This window comes from Jaculus jaculus, chromosome 6 (genome assembly GCF_020740685.1).
Source record: "Jaculus jaculus isolate mJacJac1 chromosome 6, mJacJac1.mat.Y.cur, whole genome shotgun sequence".
Lineage (NCBI taxonomy): Eukaryota > Metazoa > Chordata > Mammalia > Rodentia > Dipodidae > Jaculus > Jaculus jaculus.
The window spans coordinates 95098183-95119069 of NC_059107.1; the positions used below are offsets into that span (position 1 = coordinate 95098183).

The window sequence follows — 20887 nt, forward strand, 5'->3', positions numbered from 1 at the left end:
ACATCATTCATGACTGTGAGCTTTATTAGAAACATAGTGTCCAAGCAGAGGAGCCCAGGCAGCTGGAAGGTGGCCCCTGGTAAGGGGCAATACAATACAGCTGGTCATCATATCTTGCTTTGGAGGTGGAGGAGGCAGGGGCCTTGGGGGCCAGTTTGTCCCTCAGAGGACATAGGTGCCCAAGTCCCCAGGGTGGCCCAACTGGTACTGGGTCTTTGTCAGTCTTTTAGACGCTTCCAGGAGCAGAGCAAGCATGCGACAGGAACGGGGGGGGGGGGGGGTAGTGCTGAGTAGTGCGGCCAGTTCAGGCCACTGGCTCCTGCAGTCCTTCCTCTTCAAGTTGGGCGTTTGGGGCCTGGGGAATGCTGCTGGAGTCAGGGGCCTTGGCGAAGCAGAGCTGTGACTTGCGAAGCTGGCTGGTGTTAGGCAAACCGCACGGAGCGGCCGCTGCCACAGCTCTGGCCGCAGGGCGCGCACAGGCCGGTGCTCACTGCCACGTTCCCGCTGCACGGGGCGCCGCACACGCTGCCTGTCACTGGCCGAGAGCCTGACACGCACAAGTCGCCGCTCACAACCCCGCCCCGGGAACTGCTGACACCTGTGGGAGGAAGACGGTCCTTAGCCCTGCATTGGGGCATCCAGGGCAGCCCCCCCACACCTGCTTGCCAAGACCCCTGCTCTTGCTCAGACTGCTCACCTCTGCTTCTACGGCCCCCCACATCAGCACTCTGGCCATGCCTGCCTGTAGTCTAACCTCAGGCATCCTTTATGACCCCTCCTTGTCCTTCATTACAGCCTCTATCCCTCTTGCCAGCTGCCTTGCTGTTTTGAAAATAAAGTTGTTTTGGAACCCAGCCATACCTGTTTGAACATTGCCTATGGTTGTGGCTGCTTCCACATCAAAAGGCCAGTAGTTAAGACAAAGACTGAAGGGCCCCAAAGTCTAAAACACTTCCTACCTGATGTTTTAAGAAAACATTTGCCCACTGGAAGCCCCAAGCCCTTGTTGCAGAACCCACAGTGTGGATTACTTACAGACATTTATAGCGCCGACACCTTCACACAACCTTATGGACAGAGCAGAGAGACAAAAATTAGCTGGGGAGGGTAAGGCTAATCGTCTCACCTGCAAATTCCCTCCTCCAAGTAAATGCTAATGCAAATTAGATGCAAATAACACGCTCCTGGCTCGGGAAGCATTGATTACATCCCCCCGCCCCCAAGTGGAAGAGATGCCCTTTTCACTGGCGAGGGCCTCACCTGTGCTCTTCGCCCTCCAGCAGGCGCCTGTAGGTGGCGATCTCGATGTCCAGGCCCAGCTTGGAGTTCATCACCTCCTGGTACTCCTTGAGCAGGCAGGCCATGTCCTGCTTGGCCTTCTGCAGGGCGGCCTCCAGCTCGGCCAGCTTGCAGCGGGCGTCAGTGAGGGCCGTCTCGCCCTGCTGCTCCGACTGGGTCACCGCCGCCTCCAGCTTGGTGTTCTGGGGGTGGGGCGGGGGGGGGCGGTAAAAGAGAGTTATTAAGGCCCTTGTTCTGTGTTCAAGGCCCAAGACTCAGCATCCACTGGCTGCTGCTATCAGAGGGGTTGATTCATTTGCCATGCTGGGCCATGGCTTGCAAGTTACTGCTCCCAGGGGAGATTTGCACTGATTTTGATTTTGGGTATTTAACCCAGTCATGCAGATTCCCGAGTTGTTCTGGAAAGTCTATGAGTCTAAGCAGGCAAGCCCTGCCTCTGTTGGGTCTGGCAAGCTGCAATCTTCGTGTTTTCTAGTTGGCCACAGCCTCTTGCCTGGACCAGTCCGCTGCTTGCATTCACTCGTCTCTGCGACACCTGAGCGCTTGACTGCTGTCAGAGAGCAGTGGCCTAGAGAGGTCAAACGGCTCTCCCAAATCCCGTAGCCTACGGGTGTAAGGCTGGGTTGAGAGCCCTGTTTCCTGCACCTCACAAAGCACTGCCATGCCTCAGCCTCACTCGGCCCCCAGGGCCAGGAAAGCCCTCCACCTGGAACCCATCTCCATTCAGGGGAAAGAGAGCACTTACGTGGAGGAGACGGTCCTGGTAGGTGGTGTTTGTTTCCACTCCCACCCCTCGGCTGCAGGTTGACCTCCCACACCAAGACGGGGGGGGGGGGGGACGGGCTCTGTACCTGGCACTTGGCGTTCTCGATCTCGGCCGTCAGCCTCTGGATCATGCGGTTCAGCTCGTTGATCTCCTCCCTGGTGCGGCGCAGGGTCTCCCCATGCCGGATCACCGTGGCCTTGATCTCCTCGCACTGGGGGAAGAGAGGTGCCCTGGGGCTCAGGATGGGCGCCCACCTACCCAGCACACCACCAGCAGGTGTGCAGAGTGTACAGTGCTCAGCCTGTGCCAACCACACGTGGCATCCCTGCCCTTGCTACCCTGACCCGAGAGCTATTGGCTTTTCATCTTTATAGATCAGACTCTGAAGACAAAGTAACCCTTCCTTCCTTTCTTTCTTCCTTCCTTCTTTTGTTTTTTGAGGTAGGGTCTCACTCTGGCCCAGGCTGAACTGGAATTCACTCTGTAGTCTCAGGATGGTCTCGAACTCACAGAGCTCCACCTATCTCTGCCTCCCGAGTGCCGGGATTAAAGGCGTGCTCCACCACGCTCTGCCAAAGTCACTGTTTCTAAGAGGTTCCTTACCTCCCTCCTGTTGATGGGCATGAGGGCAGGTGTCCTGGCCACTCACCTTGCTGCGGTACCAGGACTCGGCCTCAGCCCGGCTGCGGGTGGCAATTTCATCGTACTGAGCCTTGATCTCAGCCACAATGCAGTCCATGTTCAGGTCCCGGCTGTTGTCCATCTTGACGATGACCGAGGTGTCTGAGATGTGGGCATGGAGGACCCGGATCTCCTGCAGGAGGTGGAGGTGGGGGAACACGTTTTAGTCCAGAGTCCAGTCCTTGGCTGCCCACTCACCCCCAATCATTGTTGGTCCCCTTTCCCAGAAGTCTCATTATCTTCCATGTCACGACCATCCCCCCTACTCTGGAGCCACTCACTGCTCCTTGAGCTGTGTTCCCCGGCCCCAAAGGAAACAGTCCATATTCGAAGGCCCCAGTTTGATGCTTTGGGTCCAGGACCATGATTTACTGCCTGTGATCACCCTCACCATAGTAACCAGGACTTGCAGCTTATGTAGATGTGGGATGAGAGGCAAGCCATGATGCTTCACTTTGTGATAGGAAACCTATCTCTGATCTCTCAACTGCTCTGCACCCCACCTTTGCCAAAATGGTGGCAAGTCCTTTCCAAGGCCTAAATCACAGGCTTCAGGTTACCCCACTGGCCTGTGGCCCCTTACCTCCTCATATAGTCTCCGCAGGAAGTCAATCTCCTGGATCAGCACCTCCACGTTGGCTTCCAGGTCTGACTTGCGCAGGTAAGCACAGTCCACATCCTGGGGGTGGGGGTGGGGGGAAGAGACAGACCAGCAGTCTCATGAGGCAAGCCAGAACTGGAATTTTGCTCTCCTCCATTGTTCTGAGAGCTCCTTGAGAGCCCTGTTTAGATTGTCATCCCAGGGCCTGGTACTACGGTGTGGGCAACAAGCTTTGTGCCACTGATGTGGAAGGGACCAGATCTGAGGACCCCAGGCACCTCCCTGAGTGCCAATGGGATAGGTTCTCTAAACAGTGCAGGCTAGGGTATCTCTTCCCGGGCTCAGGTCCTCGCATCCAGGTAGTTGAAAGGAATGTGTGCCCAGTGGTGCTTTGCATGGAGTCAAGTTTAGGAAAGTGATGCGGGCTGCTCTTCACAGCGTGGTCCCCACTGTGGGTGATGCAGGGGGACAGCTGTGCCCTGGCACCTTGCGCGCTCTCCATCGCACCTTTAGGGTAGACCCAGCGCTGAGGGAGTTGGAAGCCCTGGCAGATGATCAGGGAGAACTCTACCCTGTGTGAGGCTGGCAGTGGGCTCTGAGGCCAGGGCAGGAATGGAGTGTGGAAGAGCTGGCTGGCTCTGGGGAGCAGCGTGACCTCTCAGATTCGCACAGTCTCCCTGCCTCTGCCCTTGGCTTTGATAAGGGAGGAGAGCTAGTATATGGGTCACTTGCCTTCTTCAAGGCCACAAATTCATTCTCAGCAGTGGCTCTCAGTGCCACTTCCTCTTCATACCTGGGAACAGAGGACACAAGGGTCAGTTGGGGGAATGATAAAAAAGAATAAGGGTCAGATGAACACATTGCAAGGCCTGGTCCTTTGGAGGTGGCCCTACAATCAGGATAATACTGGACTAACAGGCGTCTTGCTCATCTCTGTCCTCTGTATCACTGTAGCTCTTACTGCCCTGGGGATTATCCTGGGTGATGTGGGTTAAGGTGCATTTGTGCATCACTCAAAAACTTCCTTTAGCCGGGTGTGGTGGCGTGCACTTTTAATCCCAGCATTTGGGAGGCAGAGGTAGGAGGATCACCATGTGTTCAAGGCCATCCTGAGACTACATAGTGAATTCCAGGTCAGCCTGGGCCAGAGTGAGACCCTACCTCGAAAAACCAAAAAGAAAAACAAACAAACAAACAAAAAAGCCTCCTTTCTTCTGAGCTGTGACTTCCTTGAGACAGGAAGCCTGCTTAGTTCTGGTGGCCACCCTTGACTCTATATATGCTTATTTATTTATTTGTTTATTTAAAATATTTACTTATTGAAGAGAGAGAATGGGTGCGCCAGGGCCTCCAGCCACTGCAAATGAACTCCAGACGTGTGCGCCCCCTTGTGCATCTGGCTAACGTGGGTCCTGGGGAACTGAACCTAGGTCCTTTGGCTTTGCAGGCGAGTGCCTTAACCGCTAAGCCATCCCTCCAGGCCTCTACATATGCTTTTACCCTTTCTCCACTCAGGGCTTTACCCAATGACTGGAAGATTGACATATAGACGCTCAAGGAGTTGTTTATAAATTACACACGTAAATGTATAAAGGTGAGTGGCTGTAGGTGGACAGTCTTTTTTTTTTTTTTTTTTTTTTGGGTTTTCGAGGTAGGGTCTCACTCTGGTCCAGGCTGACCTGGAATTAACTCTGTAGTCTCAGGGTGGCCTTGAACTCACGGCGATCCTCCTACCTCTGCCTCCCGAGTGCTGGGATTAAAGGCGTGCGCCACCACGCCTGGCTCAGGTGGACAGTCTTTAAACTCCCCGCCCAGGCAGGGATCTCTCACAGGTGTCCTGCCCGTGACTTCGCCCTGTAGGGGAGGTTCTCTCCTAGTGTAACGCAACTTGATTCTGCCTTGATCTAATTCCATTTGATTTTTCCAAACGCTTCTGCCTACGCCCTCACCGCTTCTTGTAGCCCTCCATGGTCTCCTGCACGTGGTTGAGCTCCGCGGCCAGCCTCCCGCTGTCGGCCTCCACGCACTCGGCCTCCCGCCTCAGCGTCTCGATGTAGCCCTCGAACAGCGGCTCCAGGTTGCTCTCGCAGCACTTGCGGTTCTGGTAGAACTGCCACTTGGTCTCCAGCAGCTTGTTCTGCTGCTCCAGGAAGCGCACCTGGAGCGGAAGAGGGAGAAAAGTCTGTGGGGGGAGCCAGTGTCCCTTGTTCCTAAAGAGCAGGCAGAGCCAGGTGGACCTCAGTGAGGTGTGAAGTAAGTGGTGGCATGGCCTCGGTGGGCTCTCAGGGGTTTGACCTGCTCCGTTTCCGACCTGGGCCGGTTCACCCCTCCTTAGGCAACCTGGTGGTCCCCTGCTCCCGGGAGGTCACCATATTGATGCCGAACTTAGTGCGGACACCCGATCGGCATAGCGCACTACAGCCCAGAACTCCTGGACTCAAGCGATCCTCCTGTCTCAGCCTCCCGAGTAGCTGGGACTACAGGCACGCGCCACCGCGCCCGGCCTCTCAGGGGTTTGAAAAGGCCAGGTGGATGGCACAGAGTGTGAGACCACATACCGGACACCAGATCACACATCTCTGGAGGTCAGGCAGGTGATGTGGATGGGAGAAGATCTGGGAAAAAAGAGACTCAAGGATGCCACCCTTTACTGGCAGTCATGCAGACGGGACACCATGGCGGTGGTAGTGGCATACTACACTGGCCTGGAAGGATGGCAGCAAGATAGACCAGCCCTTGCCTCTAGGTCTCCAGTCCCTACATCTGAGGTGTCTCTCCACTATAACCCTGGCCTCTCTGTGGCCATCTCAGAGTATAGCTGGGAATTCCTGGGTTGGAGTATCTAAAACTGGGGATTGTGCGGGGTGATTTTTAGGTGGTCTTGGCTGAGGGGGTCCTGAGGTCCTCAGCCCCATCTTTCCTTTAAAAGTTATGGCCAGTTTATGTACCGCTGCCTCTAGCCCTGAGGGGAGGCCATAGCTGACTTACATGGTGAGCCACTGGAGGAAATATGTGTGGAGCTGAGGCCACAGACACCAGGGTCTGGGCTTCTACCACACCTCACTCTGTGGCTGCCTTTCCAGGGTACAGTATGGTTGGGGGGCACTGGTGCTCCTGGCTTTCGATCCTCTAACCCAGGGGCCTCTGAAGCAGGAAAGCCTACTCCTGGACTGCTCTAGCTATCTGTGGGTCCTGGGACAGCCCTGTCCTTGTCTTTTTTTTTTTTTTTTTTTCTCTTCTGGGTACAAAGCATTGCTGTGGGGGCAACAATCCTCAAATACCAACCCTTCTCAGGCTGGCTTCAGCATTCTGTTTTCCATGACAAGACACTACTCATGGAATGAAGTCCAATAGCATTCACACTTGTGGTGTCAAAAGGGTGACTTCATAGTGCCACCAGAATCAGAAAGAAATGAGCCTCACTAGGTGTGCATAGAAGGAATTCATAAAAGATGACATTATAGCTCAAATTATCCCACAGGGCTGTGAATCTCTTCATTAAAGGTGGAAAGGAAGCAAACAGGAGATGGTAACAACATTAGCACCCAGTGAGGTTTTTTTTTTTCCAGTTTTTAAAAATTTATTTTAAGGGGGGAGGAGGGAGGGAGGGAGGAAAGGAGGGAGGGAGGGAGGGAGAAGGAGAGAATGGGCATGACAGGGCCTTCAGCCACTGCAAAAGAACTCCAGGAGTATGCACTACCTTTTGCATCTGGCTTACATGGGTCCTGGGGAATTGAACCTGGATCCTTTGGCTTGGCAAACACCTTAACCACTAAGCCATCCCTCCAGTCCAATTTTTAATTTTTTTTTGCCCATTTTTATTTATTTATTTGAGAGCAACAGACAGAGAGAAAAAGGCAGAGCAAGAGAGGGAGAGAGAGAGAATGGGCGCGCCAGGGCCTCCAGCCACTGCAAACGAACTCCAGACGCGTGCACCCCCTTGTGCATCTGGCTAACGTGGGGCCTGGAGAATCGAGCCTCAAACAAGGGTCCTTAGTCTTCACAGGCAAGTGCTTAACCGCTAAGCCATCTCTCCAGCCTGTAATTTTTATTTATTTAATTTATTTATTGTGTGTGTGTGTGTGTATGTGTGTGTGTGTGTATGTGTGTGTGTGTGTATGTGTGTGTGTGTGTGTGTGTGTGTGTGTGTGTGTGAGAGAGAGAGAGAGAGAGAGAGAGAGAGGAGAGAGAGAGAGAGAAAATGTCCATCCACTTTTAAGGATTGAATCTGGCTTGAAGAAACATGAATTTTCTTGGCAGTCTTTTTTCAATGTTATTTAATGACATGTGTCCATACCATCTAAAAACAGCAGTCCCCTGTCTGCATTTTTAAAAACTTTAAAAAGTAAACAGCATTTTATTTACTTGAGAAAGACAAAGAAATATGGGCATGCCCGGGCCTCCAGCCGCTGCCAACAAACTCTAGATTCACGCGCCCCTTTGTGCAGCTGGCTTACAATGGGTACTGGAGAATCCAACCTGGGTCCCGAGGCTTCAAAGGCAAGCGCCTTAACCGCTAAGCCATCTTCCCCTTCGCTGCACTTCCAAAGAAGCGGACTTGAGGAACCCTACCTGCCGAGACCCGGGGGCACCAGGCAGGGCCTGAGGCCGGGCACCCACCTTGTCGATGAAGGCCGCGAACCTGCTGTTGAGACCCTTGATCTGCTCCTTCTCCTCGTGCTTCACGCACTGCGCGTTGGGGTCGATGTCCAGGTTGAGGGGCGCGAGCAGGCTCTCGTTGACGGACACGGAGGTGATGCAGGGCGGGCTGGGTCCGCAGACGCCCCCGGAGCGGTAGCCGAAGCTGCGTCCGCAGGAGCCCGAGCGGAAGGCCCCGCAGACGCTGCGGCTGCCGAAGCCCCCGGAGAGGCCGCGGTAGCAGGAGACGCCGCGGTAGGGGGCGGCGGAGACGCAGCAGCGGCCGGGCCGGGGCCCGCAGGCCGAGGCGCAGCTGAAGGCGCTCAGGCGAGAGGAGAAGCAGGACATGGTGCTGCGGACGGCGGCGGCGGAGGCGGAGGCGGTGGCGGCGCGGGGCCCGGGTGGACGCCGAGGACCGCGCCGAGCCTTATATCGGGTCCCGCGGAGGGAGCTCGCCCGCCGCCCCGGCGTTTACGAGCTTGCTGCCCAAATCAAAGCGGCCCAGGCTGCCGGGCCGCCCCCATAAAACGGCGTTGGCCTCCTGCCCGTCCGTGCTTTATGGGTTCTAGAAGCGCCTGGTCAGCTCTGCGGGCCGGGCACCGTGGGCACCTGGTACAGGGGGAACCCTTCGGGTGGGTGCTGTCCTGGCACTGTGCTTTCCCCCGCCCCGCCCCCCCCCCCACAGCACTGGATTAGTTTCCATCTCAGGCCTGTGCACGTGGTCCCTTGACCTTGGGTATCTGTGCAAGAGGTGGGGGTGATGGGGGCGATGCACACTGGTGTATTGAGGCGTAGGGCCTCTGAAGTCAGGGGCAGGTTTATGTCATGACTGAGTAGGTGAATAACCTTCCAGAGCCTTAGATGTCTTAAGCAGAATAAGGGTAATAATAATAATGATAGTAATAATAATAATAATATCCATCTCGTAGGTGCCGGGGAGATTTAATAGGATAATGGACACAAAGCCTCCAGGGGCCTACCTAGCACTTACTAAGAGCTTCATAAATGTTTGCTTGTTTATCTGTTTAGTCTATTCTATTATTTATTAATTTGTCATTCCTTCCGTGTCCCTTTGGGCAAAAACTTTCTCTTCTTTCTGTAAAGTCAGCTCCTATTTCCTCACACCCTTCTAACCTTTTCCAAGCAACTTGCGGAGTGGGGGGTGGGGGAGGGAGGACTTACCTTGATGGAGCCCAGCTTGATATGGAGGGCTTAGCACCCCCCCCCCGCCCCCTCTGGCTTTGGTCTCTTCTCCTCCCCTTCCCTTTTCTGTCCTCCCTCCCCCCCACAGTTCCCTTCTCTTTCTTTTGAGATGAGGTCTCCTGTAACTCAGGCTGATCTTGAAGTCACTTTAGCCTGAGATTGGCCTTGAACTTCTGGTCTTCCTGCCTCTACCTCCTAAATACTGGGATTACTGGAGTGTACCACCAAGCCCACAGTGGAGAGCTTTTGAATACATTACTCTCCTAACTCCCAGGGCATTCTTCAGAGGCTGGAGTCATTGTACCCATTCACCTGCTTAGGAAGATGGGCTCAGTGTTCCAGGGTTTGTCTTAGGTCTTGGAGGGAAAGCTCCACAGAGGAGCAGAGTCAGAATCTAGAAGGCAAACACAGCCCTCCTCCAGGGTCTGTGTGCCGGTGGATTGGGTGAAGCTGAGTTTTTCTTGGAGGCAGGAACATGGGCTTTTGCGGAGCCCTCCTCATCTAATGGTGGCTGTGGCGAACAACTCTCGAAGGCCATTGCCGTCACAGAGGAGGTTAATTATGTGTCCCATTACTGGCAGTGGAAATCAGAGTGTGTGCTCAGCAGTCAGCATTAAAGAGAAGCTGGCACGTCACCCTGTGCTTCCCTTGCTTTTAAAGCTGAGTTATTGCCATGCATGCGGTAATTAAATCTTGGAACTCCAAGGTCATCACGGCCAGCCCTGGCATCTCATTTCCGAGGAGTGTCCCATTGCCACCTTCTGTCATTTACCCACTCATGGGCTCTGGCTCCTTTGGCTCAGCTTTTCATAGCAGTTTCAACCCAACCGTGGACCCCAACCCCACAGTGTCTTGTGCTCAGTAGTAGTATTGGAGGAGTCCTCCCTTGGGGGTCTCCCACATGAAAGGAAACAGACTTACCCTGATTTACATGATTTACATTGGACTTGTAGAGGCACTTATGTGATGGAGGCTTGGGTTCTTTCTGGGTTTTGTAGGTGACAGGAGCAGATCTCCTGTCCCAGTGCAGTCCCTGGGGTTGTTAACAACCAGTCCGTATGCTCGCTTGTGGAATCCAGAGCACAGGAAAGGTGCAGGCTGCATCGTGACAGCTAAGAACACACCCTGAAGGGGCAGAATGATAGGTGGTCTTCCAAAATGTTCACACTAACCTCTGATCTAGGAAAGACACTCCCTGGTGGCGTCTTCTTCCTTTTTTAAAACATATTTTATATTTATTTATTTATTTATCTGACAGAGAAAGAGGGAGGGAGAGAGAATGGGTGCAACAGGGCTTTCAGCCAGTGCAAATGAACTCCAGACATATGTGCCCCTGGTGCATCTGGCTAATGTTGGACCTGGGGAATCGAACCTAGGTCCTTTGGCTTTGCAGGCAAGTGCCTTAACTGCTAAGCCATCTCTGCAGCCCTGTCTCTCTCTCTCTCTCTCTCTCTTTTTTGAAGTAGGGTCTCACTGTAGCTCAGGCTGACCTGAAATTCACTATGTAGTCTCAGGGTGACCTCGAACTCACGGCGATCCTCCCACCTCTGCCTCCCGAGGGCTGGGATTAAAGGCGTGCGTCACCATGCCTGGCTCCCCGGTGGCTTCTTTATTACTCTTGGAACTTAGGAGAGAGAAGTAAGCAGAAATGTGAAAAATTTCCGATGCAATCCAGGACAGATGTCCCCATCAGAGGGCCAGTAGTGTCAGAGGCTGTCGAGGAAAAAGGCTCCTCCGTTCTCAGCCAGATCTTCTGGATAACAGGCATGGGCCCCTTTATTTCTGGCACAGCGGTCTAGGTGGAGAGCTAATGTTCTATGTGGGTCCCTGTGCCCCTCAGGAAGAAGAAGGAGGCTGTAGCTCTGGGCAGAGCAGGGGGTGCAGGCAACGCACAAAGTGCTACAGGGGTCTGGCAGTGGAGCCTCGTGCCTTAGAAGTTCCTTCTGAGAGAGCTTCCCACAGGGCTCGGGTGCAGGCCAGGAAGGGTCCTTGGAGGAGGTGGCGTTTTGGTTGGGCCTGAATGTGAGGAGTGGGAGGTGACAAGATAGCAGAGAGGAGGATCCGGGCACGGGGACACGGTAGGCACACTGCAAGGGAAGCCGGAGCAGCTGCATGGGTGGCAGGCAGCTCTCTTTGGATAAAAATAAGGGATGGGGGCTGGAGAGATGGCTAAGCAGTTAAGTGCTTGCCTGTGAAGCCTAAGGAACCCGGTTCAAGGCTCGATTTCCCAAGACCCATGTTAGCCAGATGCACAAGGGGGCGCACGCGTCTGGAGTTCGTTTGCAGTGGCTGGAGGCCCTGGCGCGCACATTCTCTCTCTATTGCCTCTTTCTCTCTCTGTCGATCACTCTCAAATAAACAAATAAAAATAACAACAAAAAAGAGCAGGGGATGGGTGAGGAGGAAGCGGGTTGAGGCCAGAGGATGGGTAAGAAGGATGGGCAAGGGTGGGCTTAGACGGTTAGGCTGAGTACCAAGAGGGCTTGACCGGGGCAGTGCTGCGCTCTGAAGCGCATACAGGGAGGGGATGTGGAGCACGTGTGTGCACATGTGTGTCCTCTGGCGACTTCGCCATGAAACATCTTGGACATCAATGTATTCACTGCAGATACGCATCTCCTCCTCCAGTATGTGCATGTCAAGGGTCCCCGGGGTCGGACACATTTCCGCATTTACTGTGCAGAGGAAAATGTGCGTGGGGCCTGAGCCTCAGTTTTGCTCAGAAGTAGCTGAGACAATTGAACCTGCGCAGGGACACTGGGGATAAAGTGAAGTGCGTACTGTGTAAAGCCTCCGCACAGCAAGCGGTCAGCGCGTTGCGACCGCATGACCGCAACTGTTCCTGTTGCTTCCTCTCCCTTGCGCCCTGCCCCAGGGTCCACCTGCAGTCTCTCCTCTTCTGCCTCCCGCCCACGGATACCCGCCAGGCTGGGGACTCCCAGATCCTCTCCGTTTTGGCTTTGATGAGCTGGTCTTTGAGCTTATGGGACAAGCTCTTCCTAGAAGGTTTCCAGGACAACGGAGCCTTTCTGGAGAGCAGGCTCCTGGGTTTGTGGCCAAAGGGAGAGAGAAGAGAGGGAGGGAGACAGAGACACAGAGACTGACTGACTGTGGAGTGTGGGTGAGGAATCTTGAAGGCACAGGAAGGTATGGGGGTGGAGGACATGCTGGGTACTTAGGAACCCAGCCGTTTGAAGCCCTCAAGTCAGATGCTTACACGGGATCTCCGAGTTCATGGGCCCTCAAGCTGAAAGAACTGAACCAAGAAGAGTTTTGGCTGTGTGTCTGACTTTGCACTGTCTAGGTACCCAGACATACCTCTCTCTCTCTGGGCCATGCTAAGGGCCCCATGTTGTTTTGAGGACTTGGCCCCTGGGGGTCAGCCAGTGGAGTTCCTAAGAGGTTCTGTGTTTCAAAGGCACCAAGAATGGCCTGTTCTTTGCCCTTGGCCATAGCTCATCCTGTGGCCCAACTGAAGACCTGAAAGAAAGCATCCCAACCTGGTCTCCCTCCTGCTCCTGGGTCACCTTACAAAGTGTTGGCATCCACAGTCCCAGCAGACCTTGACTGCTGGGCACACTCAAGCCCACTGAGAGGAAGCCTGCCAAATTTCCCAGCTGCCTGAGTGTAGGATTTTCCAAAGCTCAATCTTAATGACGTGACCCCAGGGAAGAGAAGAAATGACTGTGACATTTCCCCAAGCCCATAAAGGTGACAAAATGGCCGCTGCACACGGTGAGGCAGAGGGAACCTGGTGCATGGGCTTATATAAAAGGCCATCAGCGAGAAAGCAGCCAGATCACACCTCTCTCCCCTCCGGCTCCACTCCTCCACCCTAGAGTCAACATGACCTGTGGATCCTCCTGTCTGAGATCGCGCAGTAGAGCCTGCAGGGCTCCTGTGACCCCTCGGAGCTTCTCCTCCAGCTGCGCCTCGGCCTGCGGGCCCCGGCCCAGCCGCTGCTGCGTCTCCGCCGCCCCCTACCGCGGCGTCTCCTGCTACCGCGGCCTCTCCGGGGGCTTCGGCAGCCGCAGCGTCTGCGGGGCCTTCCGCTCGGGCTCCTGCGGACGCAGCTTCGGCTACCGCTCCGGGGGCGTCTGCGGACCCAGCCCGCCCTGCATCACCTCCGTGTCCGTCAACGAGAGCCTGCTCGCGCCCCTCAACCTGGACATCGACCCCAACGCGCAGTGCGTGAAGCACGAGGAGAAGGAGCAGATCAAGGGTCTCAACAGCAGGTTCGCGGCCTTCATCGACAAGGTGGGTGCCCTGGAGCACTGGGGCGTTGTGGATCCCAGGGTTCAGGGCTCAGCCCTGGGTACTGAACACTAAGGGATAAGGTGGGTGCTCTGGATTGTACCCTTGGGGAGCCTCCTTGTTCTGAATGGGGCAGGGAAGGTCGTGAGGGGGCAGGGTCTTTGGTCTGGGAGCACGCTCGGTCTTACAGATAAATATATCCAGGGCACAGAGGGATGAGAGAAGAGGAGCAGGTTTTTTCCTTTAATTTAAAAAAAATTCATTTTTATTTATTAGAGAGAGAGAGAGAGAGAGAGAGAGAATGGGTGTGCCAGGGCCTATAGCCACTGCAAATGAACTCCAGATGCATGAGCCACCATGTGCCTCTGGCTCACGTGGGACCTGGAGAATTGAACCTGGGTCCTTAGGTTTCACAGGCAAGCGCCTTAACTTCTAAGTCATGTCTCCAGCCCTTTTAATTTTTTTTATTAAGTACATACTTTGTATGGACAGATCATGTGTAGTTGGTACCATCATTTCCCTCCTTCCTGCCCCCCATTCTGCTGAGGGTCCTCCTCAGTGGGATTGCTGGTGTTTCCCATGGGGATGTGGATTGTGAGGTGCAGTCAGCCATTGCCAGGAAGGGGGGGGGCAATGCCTCTGGGTATGCCCTGTGGCTTTTACAATCTTTCCAGCCCCTTTTTGCAAAATTCCCTGAGGCATGATGGGTATGTTTTAAGTCTACTTCAGTGTTGAGCTCTCAGCAGCTTCTGGATTTCTCTTTTTTTTAATTATTATTTTTATTTCCCTTATTTGAGAAAGAGAGACAGAGAAAGGGGGGAAGAGAGAGAGAAAGAGAAGAGAAGGAATGGGCATGCTGGGGCCTCCAGCCACTGCAAACGAACTCCAGACGCATGCGCCACCTTGTGCATCTGGCTTATGTGGGTCCTAGGGAATCAAACCTGGGTCCTTTGGCTTTGTAGGCGAATGCTCAGCCATCTCTCCAGCCTGAGCTTCTGTATTTATGTTTTGGTATGTGTTGGATGTCCTCAGGGTCTGTCTCCATCACCCTGGCACAGGTTGTCAGGCTTGCCATGGAAGCAGCGCTCTTGCTCATCTCGCCAGTTCCTCTCTGGTTTCACCTGGGCCCTGGATGGTGTGTGTGGGGTGGTGGTGGTGGTTTATCTCCTTGGTTCTTGGAGAGTAGCAGTTTTCCTGTACAACCTCTGTCCAGATGTGCAGGGGCTTATGGAGACACAGGAGAGGGCTTGGAATCCCCTGTCAGACAGCAGAGGCGACACATGCACACCAGATATAAAGCATGTGTAGAAGAAACAGGAGCAGATGCCGGGCAAGCCCTCTGGAAGTAGAGGCAGGCTGACCATGAGTCTGAGGCCAGTCGGGGCTACATAGGGCGTTACCATCTTATAAAATAACAATAATAAAAAAGAACAGAACAGAACTGCAGGGTGGTCCTTTGCCTGGGATTTCTCTCTTATATTGGCTCTAGACATGGTGTGGGCCAGCATGAAGGTTAGCCAGAGAAAGCCTTCTATCTTTTCTATCCAGGAGAATCCTATTAGTAGCAGATAGGAGAAATGAGTTCTCCACTTGACCATGTGTACTTGGATTGATACTTGTACTATCTTTTAAAAATATTTTATTTTTACTTATGAGAGACAGAGAGAGAGAAAGAGAAAGAGAGGGAGAGGGAGGGAGAGAGAGAGAGAGGGAGGCAGAGGCATATAGATAGAGAATGGACGCACCAGAGCCTCCAGTCACTGCAAACACATGCACCACCTTGTGAATCTGGCTTATATGGATCCTGAGGATTCAAACCTCAGTCATTTAGCTTTGTAGGCAAGCGCCTTAACCACTAAGTTCTCTCTCCAGCCCTTTGTATCACCTTCTACTAATGTAGAAAGGACTTACGTGCGTATCACAAGGCAGGAGCCAACAGGCTGCTTCAGAAGCTGGACAGGTGGATTGCCCAGGACACTGGATGACTGGAAGGTTGTTTCTCTGGGTGGCAGGTGCGCTTCCTGGAGCAGCAGAACAAGCTGCTGGAGACCAAGTGGCAGTTCTACCAGAACCGCACGTGCTGCGAGAGCAACCTGGAGCCGCTGTTCAAAGGCTACATCGAGACGCTGAGGCGGGAGGCCCAGGGCGTAGAGGCCGACAGCGGGAGGCTGGCCGCGGAGCTCAACCATGCTCGGGAAGTGATGGAAGGCTACAGGAAGAAGTAAGGATCGGCAGAAAGGTCCACAGCCCTCAAGAAGATCATGTGACAACTGGAGAGCAGCCAAACACGCTGGCCTTAGAAACTTCTTTCTTCATCTACCCAGTCTGTGTTTCTATCAGTTTCATGGGCAGTGACAGGAAGGGAACAGATGCTGAAATGTCAGATGAGAGTTTGCCCCTGTCTCAGTGGGAAGTTCTCAGGATAGAGGCCCATCTCCATCATCCACCTATACATCTGCCAGCTATGTATCCACCCCCCCCACCCATGCACCTCCTTTTGAGAACTTGTTCTATTCCCTTATTAAATTCTAGGGATTACCTAAGAGCCACCATCTGTTAGGAGTTCTATCTCCTTAATCTATTATGTTACTAGTAAGACCAAGGTCTTTAGAGTAAATAAAATGTATTCGAGTTAGAGTGCATTAACACACCACTGAGACGGTGGGAAGGGGATATCCCAGACATTTGGGGAGGGGATATGACAAGATACATTTGTTGTTAGGCAATCATGAGATCATTTCCCTTGTTCCAAATCTCTTTGCCCTCCATAGATATGAGGAAGAGGTGGCCCTGAGGACCACGGCTGAGAATGAGTTGGTCAGAATCAAGCAGGTGAGGTGGCAGGTCCCAACCATGAATGAGCATTTTTTTTTTTTCTTTTTGGTGTTTTTAAGGTAGAATCTCGTTCTATCCCAGGTTGACCTGGAGTTCTTCACTATGTAGTCTCAGGCTGGCCTCTAACTCACAGTGATCCTTCTACCTCTGCCTCCCGAGTGCTAGGTTTAAAGGTGTGTGCCACCACACCCGGCTTATGAATGAGCATTTTTATCCTCACACCCCAGTAGATCCAGGAGGCTCTTCCTTTACAGAGGCCTAGAGAGGTGGAAGAGCTTTCTAAGGTTACACGCTGCATCTCGCTATATTGGAGGAGAGCTTTAGTTCTGACCCCCATCTTATGATCTGCACCTGTGACTTGCTTTACAGGGCTGGGATGGGACTGGGGGAAGAGGAGCCCTTTGGAAAACCTTTGCAATCGTTGGGGCTCATGGTATGTCTCTGTTTCCAGGATGTTAACTGTGCGTATGTGAGCAAGGGAGACCTGGAGGCCAATGCCCACAGCTTTGTGGAGGAGATTGGCTTCTTGAAGGCCTTATATGAGGAGGTGAGCACTGGGCAGGGAGGATATTGCTCACACCTTTTTCTCTGTGTCCAAGACCAGGCCAGTCTGTTTACAGAGGACAAAGAGCAGTGTGGTGGCCTGAGGGTTTTGGGGCTTTCTCTCCAAGTGATATTCTTGGTTTTACTTGACTCCAGATGGTATATGTAATGTGAACGGTGATTGGCTTTGCAGGAAATCAGAATCCTCAATGCCAACATCTCAGACACCTCTGTCATTGTCAAAATGGACAACAGTAGGGACCTGAACGTGGACTGCATTGTGGCTGAGATCAAAGCTCAATATGACGACATCGCCACCCGTAGCCGAGCCAAGGCTGAATCCTGGTACCGCAGCAGGGTGAGTGGCCAGGGTGCCGGCCCCTAGACATGACAGTTGCTTCTGAGGCTTCTTTGGTCAGCTGCCTGCCCCAACCAGTGAGCCAGGGACATGTTCTCTGGGGGCCCTGGCAAGGCAGGCACCAGGAATGTGTAAGTTGTGGGACACACCGGGAAACATTGTTCCTGCCATTGTCTATCACTGGGGCTCTCTTGGGGTGTTGTGTCAGTTTGCAGAGCTGTCCACAGTGGTTCTTAGCATAGAGATACAGAAGTGGTGGGATCTGAGCCTCAGGGGTATCTCTCCCCCCTCTGGCCCCCAGTATGAGGAGATCAAGGCCACGGTGATCCGGCATGGGGAGACCCTGCGCCGCACCAGGGAGGAGATCAACAAGTTGAACCGCATGATCCAGAGGCTGACGGCCGAGATCGAGAACGCCAAGTGCCAGGTATGGATCTGCTGTGCCTGAGACCAGAGAGGCTTGGGGGACTACCCACTGGCACACAGGCGGTATGTGCCCTCTTTGGACCTCACTCACCATTGAGTCTGTGGCTCATTAGCATGCGTGGAGTACCTGGTTGTGATCACTCAGGTTGACCCAGGAAAACAAAGGAAACGACGAAACTACCAGTGTTTCTGGGGTGTTCCTAGGGGGTAGACAGACTGGACACGTCCTGGTAATACACACTGAAGCCCATGGACCATGGCCCATTTCATTCTCTTCTGGGCCTGCAGAATGCCAAGCTGGAGGCCGCGGTGACCCAGTCGAAGCAGCAGGGCGAGGCGACCCTCAGCAATGCCAAGGGCAAGCTGGCAGGGCTGGAGGCCGCCCTGCAGAAGGCCAAGCAGGACATGGCCTGCCTGCTCAAGGAGTACCAGGAGGTGATGAACTCCAAGCTGGGCCTGGACATCGAGATGGCCACCTACCGGCGCCTGCTGGAGGGCGAGGAGCACAGGTGAGGCTACTATAGTACGGAGCCCACAGCCTCATTTGCCTGGACCTGCCTGTGTTTTACTCAATGGCCCAGACTTTTACTTTGGTGTTAGAACCTTCTTGAGGCCCCTCTCTGCCCTGAGGGCTTACAGAGCTTGTTTTAGTTGCAGTCCATAGCTCTGTTTCCACCAGGCTTCTTATATGATTTAGGTAGGGACAATAATTGGCCTGTAAATAAATATTCAACAACTGGTCCTCTGAGGGGGGAGGGAAGAGAAAAGACAGCCCAGGCATTGCATATGGTACATTCACCAATGTCAGGGATGTAAATAATTCCATCATAGCTGCTGTCACACTGTTGCTGTGACTTCATATTGATTCGACTACAAATGATACAATTGCCCTTGGGAGCGGGTTGGAGCAGAATGACCCCTCGCTATAAAGAGCTCCCTCCCACCCCCAGCTTTTGGGAGCTTGCTCTGTTCTGGATTGCTTGTTCCAGAATGAGAGGTTCTATGGGCTCTGCTGATCTGCTTCCCAGACTGGGCTGGGGAACCTGTCCCTTGTGCTTTTCTGAGATAATGTTGGGAAGACATTGGGCCATTGCGGGGAGGGCGTGTTAGACCCCAGATCTCCCTCTGGTCTTTCTGGGAGGGGCATGGGTGACTGCTTGGGTGGATGGGTTCAGAGCTGGTGACCAGGTGATTTCTGAGATCACTGTCGAGTGAATGCCCAAAGCTGATCTGACCTGTTGTCTCCCCATCTCCCCACTAGGCTATGTGAAGGCATCCGTGCTATGAATATCTGTAAGTTGCTTGGGCCCCAACTGACTGAAGTTATAAGTGGGTATGGCTTTTATCTCTGAGAGCGGAAAGACCCAGGAAGAAGTTATTCCATTCATTTAACACCAGCATAGTTATAAAGATGGAGCTGGCTACCAAGTCTTGCGTAGTAGAATAATCCTTTGCCCAAGCATGCCTTATTCCCCCTATTATAGGAAGCTTCTATTTTCTTCCTTTCCAGGTAATTTTGTCCATCTTCGAGGTGCCAAAATACTTTTCTAGATTAGAACAGGCATTTCAACTGGCTTTGTCTTTCCCCAGAGAGGTTGCCCTGAAGTCAGTCACAAAGGCATAGATAGAGAAGGGTTTGAGGTCACACCTGATGTCAGCCTCTCTGCCAGTAAGGGTGAGCCCATGACAGACTGCAGGGAAGCTTGTACCATCTTCATTCTTGATGACAGAGATGAGCAAGAGCCAGCCTTGTGGGTGCTCTTGGCGGCAGGAAGGGAGGGAGTTCTTATCAGGGTGGGGCTGTCTGGGAACAGCTCCCCCAGGCCCGTTAAAGGACCTGTCTAACTCTTCCCTTGTTCCTGCGCAGGTGTGAGCAGCTCCCAAGGTGGAGTGATTGGTGGGGGCCTGTCTACCACCCGTACTTGCGGTACCAGCTCTTGTGGCCTGGGATCCCGTGGCAGCAGCTGCAGGAAGTGCTAAGTTGGCAGGGGTTAGGGATGCATGGAAGCCCCTGCCTTCTCACCCCAAGTGGGTGCCAGCTGGCCCTTCTGCCCACGTAGCCACCCGGAGTAAGGGCATGGTTGCTTGAGGTTCTCTGGACACATCTTCTCTACTGTCCATATCTCTGTCCTGGTTGTCTGGGTGACCTCTTGGTGTCCCCTACCACCTCCAGGCCGAGGAGTCCTCTGAGAAGGATGGCACGAAGCCTGCGGACATGTTCTCTAAAGAGTCTGGGCTGTCAGAACTCATAAAGAGGATGGTCCCTTGGCTTACTTTCCAGCCTTCCCCTCTTTCCCCTGCTCTTTGGTTCCTTCCTTTCTCCCATCTTCTTTGCCTCCTTCTGTCTGTGACTGAAATAAAGTCATATCATCGCTGCAATGCATGTCACTTTTTCCATTATTTCGGTCAGGAGGGCATGTGGGAGATCTGGGAGGCATGACAGCTCTGTATTCTTTTCTGCGCTCAGGGCTGGGGACTGGGGGAAGGGTGCTCTGATTTCTCAGGGCTGCCAGCCAGTCGGTGTCTAGCGCACAGCTGGCCCAGGGTTGGCACAGGCTGGCAGAAAATGGGCAAATCCATCTCTGAACTTCCAGTTGCCCACAGGGCTCCTGATTAAAATTGCACTGATACTTAGGATTTACAGTGCTTGGAAAACATCCTGTCGTTACCCACTGTCCTCCTTCCCTGATGCCCATTCATCCACGTTTGCCCTTTGTATTGGGTTCATAAAACTTTGGCCCCTGCCTCCTTGAAAAATATTGCTACAACTTTTTTTTTGTGATACGCCAGACTAGGAGTGCTAAAATACTGTTGGCTTAAGTCACTAAAACTTCCTTAGAATATATTCATATGTGGAGAGCGAGCGAGAGACTGAATCTTACTGTACAAACCAAACTGGCTTTAAATTTGTAATCGTTCTGCCTCAGCCCCTAAGTGCATAGTACATAGTAGCCTGTGGCCAGGAGTCCCTCAGGAAACTTGTTCAAGTTAACAGGTGCCCCTGGGGGGGGTCTTGTCTGACCCACCCGGTTCTGGTTTATGTGTGCCTTATTGTTGCTTTGATGCGGAGAGCCTGGTCTTGTTCCTTTCTTTTCTGGTGTCCAGAGAAAACCTGGCCTGGGGGGTAACCTGATGGAATGTGCAAATGCAGTGTACTACCACAAAGGGAAGTAAACTCAAAATGTACTACTACCTATGGACTGGCAGGGAGGGCACCGTGAGCTGGGTGGGCGGCCCCATGGACAAGTCCTATGAGGCAGGGCAGTCAGGTGGGGGACGGGGA

At 53.4% G+C, this 20887-nt stretch overlaps 2 protein-coding genes across 2 annotated transcripts; one reads left to right on the plus strand and one right to left on the minus strand.

The window, feature by feature from the left end:
* Nucleotides 1–6: 6 nt before the first annotated feature.
* LOC101615105 (keratin, type II cuticular Hb1-like) lies at nt 7–8333 on the minus strand. Its single transcript, XM_004650450.2, has 9 exons — nt 7968–8333; nt 5297–5505; nt 4080–4140; nt 3330–3425; nt 2715–2879; nt 2151–2276; nt 1261–1481; nt 1036–1067; nt 7–598 (listed from the first exon to the last, which is right to left on the minus strand). Exons 1-9 carry the CDS (start codon nt 8331–8333, stop codon nt 423–425), a joined length of 1452 nt encoding a protein of 483 aa, XP_004650507.2. The 3' UTR covers nt 7–422.
* A 4701-nt stretch (nt 8334–13034) lies between these two features.
* LOC123461535 (keratin, type II cuticular Hb6-like) lies at nt 13035–19638 on the plus strand. The gene is made up of 9 exons (XM_045152231.1): nt 13035–13445; nt 15455–15663; nt 16214–16274; nt 16729–16824; nt 17014–17178; nt 17480–17605; nt 17893–18113; nt 18866–18897; nt 19472–19638. The coding sequence occupies exons 1-9, from the start codon at nt 13035–13037 to the stop codon at nt 19582–19584; spliced, it is 1434 nt and encodes a 477-aa protein (XP_045008166.1). The 3' UTR covers nt 19585–19638.
* The last annotated feature ends 1249 nt before the right edge of the window (nt 19639–20887 follow it).